The sequence below is a fragment of the Orbicella franksi genome, chromosome 10 (genome assembly GCF_964199315.1).
Source record: "Orbicella franksi chromosome 10, jaOrbFran1.1, whole genome shotgun sequence".
Lineage (NCBI taxonomy): Eukaryota > Metazoa > Cnidaria > Anthozoa > Scleractinia > Merulinidae > Orbicella > Orbicella franksi.
This window is the reverse complement of record NC_138154.1, coordinates 1758807-1765806: the sequence shown is the minus strand read 5'-3', so window position 1 is coordinate 1765806 and position 7000 is coordinate 1758807. Positions and strand designations below refer to the sequence as shown.

Genomic DNA, 7000 nt, shown 5'->3' with positions numbered 1-7000 from the left:
GCTAACGACCTGTGTGTCTTTCGGTCAGTCTGGTTAGTTACGATAGGCAACTGCGGATGGAAGACTGCTTCAAAGATTTAGGTCGCAAGTCCGTAAAGGCATCTTTTACGCGAGTGATGGCTTGCGACAGTTTTCGTTTCCCTTCAAGTCAGAGAAAACCAACAACTTCTTTGGGATAAATACTCGGACAAATTCCTTTGATGTCGGTGCTTGCTAGCAAGTTTTTAAAGCGGGGAACAAACAAAGGAAAGACTGCTGTAAGGGGAAAGCGAGTAAACAGAGGAGCCGGATACTGCTTACAAATTCCTTGCCAGTGTATTTTTTATGGGGACACTCACATGTTTCTGCCTTGGCTAAAATCGAAACTTGAGTGCCTTGGCTACAGTAGGGACTTTAAGCGGCGGGAACGCGGATGGCAACGGGGACCCCGAAACCTGTGAGAAGACTGGGGGAGAGAACACCATTGTGGCGGGAATTCTTAAGCAATCAAGCAGCGCTGTCACAACGCGCGGTTTCTGCACTGTCAAGTTTATTGACGTTATTGATATTCGTCCCTTGTTTATCAGGATGACTTCATTGACAGAAGTTCGAGATCAACTCTTGATAAGCCACGATGAAGGTGTGCTAAACGATGACGAACGTCTACTCTTGTATGATTTAAACCAGTCAAATAATCTCGACCTCCCTTACGATTCATATCCTGATTTTAATTTCGATGATTTCGAAGACGACGAGTGCCTGTCCGAATTTCGCTCCCACAAACGCGATTTGCCCCTTCTCGCTGACGTATTGGAGATCCACGAAACGGTGGAGTGCTATCAAAGAAGCATCTGTAGTGGATTGGAGGCTCTTTATATTTTGCTCAAGAGAAAGAGCTATCCTTGCAGATACTCCGACATGGTAGCTCGATTTGCCAAGCCTGTACCAATGTTATGCACGATAAACAACTACATGATCCACTACATCTACCAGTCACACAGTCACCGAATTTTGGAGTGGAATGATAGCATACTCGACCCCTACTTACTGCAAAGATATAGCCGTGCCATAACAGCCAAAGGATCTCCCTTGGACAACTGTTTTGGTGTTATTGATGGAACAGTGAGACCAATAAGTATGCCTGGTGAAAATCAAAGAATCGTATATAATGGCCACAAAAGGGTTCATGGGATAACATTTCAGTCCGTGGCACTTCCAAACGGCCTTATTGCGACCATGTATGGACCAGTAGGTAAGGGAAATTACCTACTAAATGAAAGTTTGGTAAAATTCCCAATCCTAATATTTGTTTTCTTTGTTTTATTTTATCTAGAGGGCAAGCGACATGATGCTGGCATGCTAGCAGACTCGAATCTTCTTCAAGACATGCAACGTTATGCTTTTACACCCGCGCCTGTGCATCATCGGCTGTGTGTTTTTGAGTGTGTGTAAAACGAGGAACCCACCCGGAATCTACTGGAACCTGCCGGAACCACCAGGAACGACCCCGAACTAGCCGGAAACCCCCGGAACCTACCTGAAACCCACCCGGAAGCCCCGGAACCTTGACAAAAAACCGAAAAAAATAAAAATAATACAAATCACATAAAAACAGTACAAATAATACAAATCAAATAAAAATAATAAAGATCAAATAAAATAATAAAAATAAGTAGTTTTCACCTCAAAAATACGGGAACAGGACGGCACTTGACTAACGGAGTGTTTGCCATACCAAAGGTCAAAATACAAAGTATTTTTTAGGACTCGAAACCCCGTGCGTTGTGCAAGTCAGCGAGAGAACTTCCACATTTTTTTATTAATAAGACCATGAGTGAGGCGAAAGAGACTATCATCATAGAAGATGAATCTGAAGGTGACGATACTGAAGAACTATATCGGTCGGTTTTCATCAAAACCGAGGAAACGTGTCCTATTGCCAGGTAACATTTCCTTCGTACAAACAGAAATATGAATGTTTCCTGAGTTACGTAAGCTTAAAAGCTGATCGCTTTCCTAAAAATCTTCTCACAAGTTTACACGGTTTCGTTTCATTTCAAAAGTGTTGTAAAGACTGAATGAAACGATCATGACGAGCTAATTGAAATCATTTCCTCGCCTGAAACAAGTCCAGAAAAGAAGAGGTAAGCGCAGGTTCATTAACTTTTCGTGGAGGCGCAGCGAATTGCATTTAAAAAACAACCAGAACTAAACGAAGTCACTCAGCGATTGTTTTTTTTCCAAGGAAGTTCGTTTTCATTAAATGATGATAAAACTGCCTTATGTTTACATATCAGACGAGGCCGGTTGAACTGGGTCAGGGTGTGTGTCTGTGTATTATAAAACTAATTGCGATTTCTAGACGGCTGGTTGGGGAAAAAATAATTCCCCCAAACCTAACACCATTTTTGTATCTTTGTCACAAGGACTGAATCAATAACCTATGAATTATGAAGCTCAGGATAAAATCAATGGACTTCTCCACAGCCCATCAAAGAGCCTACATCGTAGTAGCCTGTTCCACGCTCTCGAGAGTTGGGGACGAGCGAACACGAGCGAACACGAGCGAACACGAGCGAACACGAGCGAACACGAGCGAACACGAGCGAGAGAAAAAACGAGGGAGGCCTAGGCCTGCCAAGAGCCTGGAACAGGCTAACATCGTAGAAACCTACGAAAAAAATTCTAATCATTAAGTAGAAATAGGAAAAAGTTTTAATACTTCAATACTTCGTTTAGTTCTGGTTGTTTTTTTTTAATACAATTTGTTACGCCTCCGTGAAAAGTTAATGAACCCGCCCTTACTTCTTCTTTTCCGTACCTGTTTTCTGATTAGCTCGTCACTCCTTTAGTCAGGTGTCGTCCTGTTCCCGTCTTTTTCAGGTGAAAACTACTAATTTTTATTATTTCTAGCGTTTTATTCTTATTTTTGTTTGACTTTTGTTATTTTGTATTATTTATTATTTTTATTTTGGTTTTTTATTTTTATTTTATTTTTATTATTTTGGTTGCTTGCCAATTTCCGGGGGGTTCCGGATGGTTCTGGCAGGTTCCGCGTTTTGTTTATGGAGACCCGGCTTATCCAATCAGGGTACACCTTCAGGCCCCTATTAGACGCATGGTACTCACTCCACAAATGGTAAATTTCAATAAGGTCATGAGCTCTATTAAATAGAGTCTCTGTGGAATGGTTATTTGGAGATATAGTTGAATAGTTTAAGTTTGTCCATTTCAAAAAAAACCTCAAGATCGGCTTGTCTAGTGTAGGAAAGATGCTTATTGTCTGTGCTCTACTAAGAAATGCATTAAATGCTTATATGGCAATACAACCACCGATTTTTTTGAACTGGATCCTCCCACATTAGAGGAGTAATAAAGTGTATTACCGTTTGTCTCACGATGTAGTCACTTGAGATGTAGATTGCGACGTTTCGACTGCTTACTGCTAGTCTTCTTCAGGCGATAAGGTCGACTGATTGCACGGTATCATTTATATCACAAAGGTCGGCTCTGATTAGTGCATTTCGATCCTCCTATTGTTCCATTGTTCCGGCGCGTAGCTGCTCCCCCAATGGTCCGCTGTTGTACCGTTCTGCTGTTGTTGTGTTTTTTGATCGTGGGCATCCATGCTCCAGGAATTTCAATTCCAACTGTTGATGTTATTAAGGTGAAGTCTTATGTGAATAGCTTCCTTGACCCTACGTGTGTACCAGTGAGGATCTCGATCAATAAACTTGACCTCATTCCAGATAGGATAGTGGCCGGTACACACGCAGGGTCAAGGAAGCTATTCACATAAGACTTCACCCTAATAACATCAACAGGGATAATGGAATTGAAATTCCTGAAGCATGGATAACACGATGAAAAAACACAACAAGAGCAGAACGGTACAACAGCGGACCACTGAGGGAACAGCTTCTCGCCGGAACAATGGAACATTAGAAGGATCGAAATGCACCAATCACAGCCGACCTTTGTGATATAAATGATACCGTGCAGTCAGTCGACCTTATCGCCTGAAGAAGACTAGCAGTAAGTAGTCGAAACGTCGCGATCTACATCTCAAGTGACTACATCGTGAGACAAACGATAATACACTTTATTATTGCATCTACCACAATGAATAACAAACTTTTCCTCGACATTAAAGTACTTTGCTTCGTCAACCGATAAGAACATTATATTATGTGTAAGAGAAATACAGAGAAAATGTGCAAGAGCATTTTTGAACCCAAGAAACCCTTTGCTCTTAACCATCACTGTTATACCAAGTACCCCTCCGCCTAGTAGAGGTGTTTGTGGCCCCTTTATCCAGCACCCATGGCCAGCCCCAATGTAATTACCCCTTTCAGGTAGCTATGGTCATGCAAGGAAACAGATTAGTTAGTCATCTCAGTTTATGCAATAAATCTGACTTAAACAAAATACAATGTATTATGAAGTAGTGTGCATTTTCCTTCAAAGAGACTATTTCCTATCTTTAAAAATGAAGTACCCTAGAGAACATGGCTAAATCTAGAGACTTACAGCAGGCACGTGCCATGGTCATTACCAACAATTATTTTTAACATCAATATCTGTAATAACTACGTCAAAGGAAGAAGAACAAACTTTGGTTGTTTTCTATGCAAAACTAAATGTTTAGCATACCAATATGAACCCAACAGTAAAGTTTCTATGTCCCAGTCATTTGAGCCACACCCCCTCCATTGGGGAATACCAAGTGCAAAGCAGGGGTTTTCACCTCATTTTCACTGGATTTAAGGTCATTCCACTGAAATAGAACCCCCTGCACTGAGATTTTTGTGAAACTTTGCCTATTGATTGTTTATATTATAGGAACTTAAATTTTGAAATACAAATGAGGGGTCCCCATGTTCGTTTAGGAACAACAGCACATTGTTTATACCCATATAAATCCTTATAATAGCACCACGATTGTAGTCACGATTGCTTGCTAAATTCACGTTTCCGACGATTGCTTTTTGTTCTACACTGAGAATTGGTCCATATTTATTTCACCCAGAGAAATTTATTACTCAATTCAAAACAAAAAAAAAACTGATAGGTCACCATACTCGTTTGCGAGAAAATGACGATTTACCTCTATGGTGAGATCCAGCTGTAAAGAAAAAGCCGCCATTTTTTAATGCGCGCGCGCTAATCACGCGTGAAATTATGCGCAGTATACATTCTTAAAAAGCTCAAAGAGCAAAGATTATGAAAAAAATATTTGTGTACCCTATAACTGTATTGTAACCTGACGCCGGCTGATTAAATCTGCCACCTGCTGGGGAATGCCAGGGCGTACTTGAGAAAAGATAACTCCTACTAGAACTGATCAAATGGAATAATTTTTACATTTTACAAAAGAAGACAAACAGCTTGCTGGGATAAGCATAGAGATTTTTGAAAAGTTAAAAGCACGTGAAATGATGACCAGTTGAATCTCAAACAGAAAAACTAGCATACGTTTCAATACATAACTTTCACAGAATCCACTGGATAGAAACGTTTTAGCTCAATTGAATAAATCCTTCTCAATATATCTTTTCTAGAAGGCGAAAATAACTCGTTTTGAGAAAACGAGCTTTAAACTTACAGTAACAGTACTTGTCAAAATAAAACTTCAATACCTTAAGATTCGAGTTCCGTAAAAAACAAAACTTCGAATTTCTTTCAGAATTTTAGGTTAAGTCCCGCCTTAAGTTCCTCGGTATTCAGGAAATGCACTGCTGAGCAGGAGTTTGGTGGGGATTTCACTCGTGGAGAAAAAAATAAGTAACCTTGAACCTTGACTTCAGTGCTATAAAAAAATCCTGTGAAAACTTCAGTTGTTAAAAATTATAATCTATTTAATGAATTGTGCTTGATGTTTAGAGGGTGGGGGAGTTCACTCTGAATTTTGTCCCTGCAAGACAGGGCTTTCACTGCATTTCACTGACAAAAGTGAATGCGCCAGGTATCTCCCAACGGGGGGCAGGAGTTCAAATGACTGGTGCATTTTTCTGGAGCTTCAGTGTACTTCTTCTCGGCAAACTCCTGCAGTACTGCTATGAGAGCCTGACTTTGCTGCTGTTGTTGTTCCATTGCCTGATTTTAGGTTGAAAAGGACTAGGTACAAGTCTACAAATTATGGAATTAGCAGCTATTGATCCACATAGTCATAAAGTGCACACCAAGCTATACAAAATCCCCAAGTTTGGTGCAAATAGACCCAATAGTAAGCAAGATATAACCATTTGAAAATGTCAAAATTTACAAACAAATGTATGGCCATCCGGACGCTGTGTCCGGATGACCAAATATTTCTGTGTAATTTTGTCATTTTTAAATGGCTGTAACTCAGTCAAAACTAGCCTGATTAACACTAAACTTAAGGATTTTGGGAATATCGGTCTGCTCTGCCTGACTATGTGGATCAATAGTTGCTAATCCCATAATTAACAGACTGGTACCTAGGCCTTTTCAGCTTGAAACCAGGCAATCATAGCCATTTGCATCTGGCTTAATTGTTGTAGCTGCTGATTTTGCTACTGTGGTAGGTTAGCAAACATATCTTGCTGACACTCTTGTTGTTGGATCAGTTGCTGTGTCATTTGCTCTTAACGCTTTGCTTGGGTACACTGCTCCTTTTTTCTTATTTGTAATTCTTCCTGTCTGATTTGGAATTCCTTTGCAGATTTCTCCTTAAGACAAGCTATGGTCTCTGTTCCAGACCTGGCTCTTTTTTCTTTTCTTTTTTTTTCAGGCTCTCCACTACCATTATCACTAACTGCCACTCTTTTTTTGTATCTCCTACTTTCTCCAACGCCTTAGCTCGCATATCTTCCGCCTGCTTTTTCTCTTTCTCTAAGCTGGCTTTTCTTTCCTCAGAGATAACTTGCTGATCCCTCTCAGCAGCCTCAGCCTTCTCACATATTTCATCCATGCCTAACTCAAACTCTGAGGGCTCATCAGGGGTTATGCCACTGGTCTTGTTTTCTTTGGCAACCTTTTGTGTTTCTTCATTAGGACC

At 40.5% G+C, this 7000-nt stretch overlaps 1 protein-coding gene across 1 annotated transcript; it reads left to right on the top strand.

The window, feature by feature from the left end:
- Positions 1–363: 363 nt before the first annotated feature.
- LOC145501384 (uncharacterized) lies at positions 364–5369 on the top strand (the record flags this gene model as incomplete). The annotated part of the gene is made up of 2 exons (XM_081480873.1): positions 364–1423; positions 3051–5369. Coding segments are annotated over 2 exons (1164 nt in total), but the record flags the coding sequence as incomplete, so codon positions are not given.
- Between the last annotated feature and the right edge of the window lie 1631 nt (positions 5370–7000).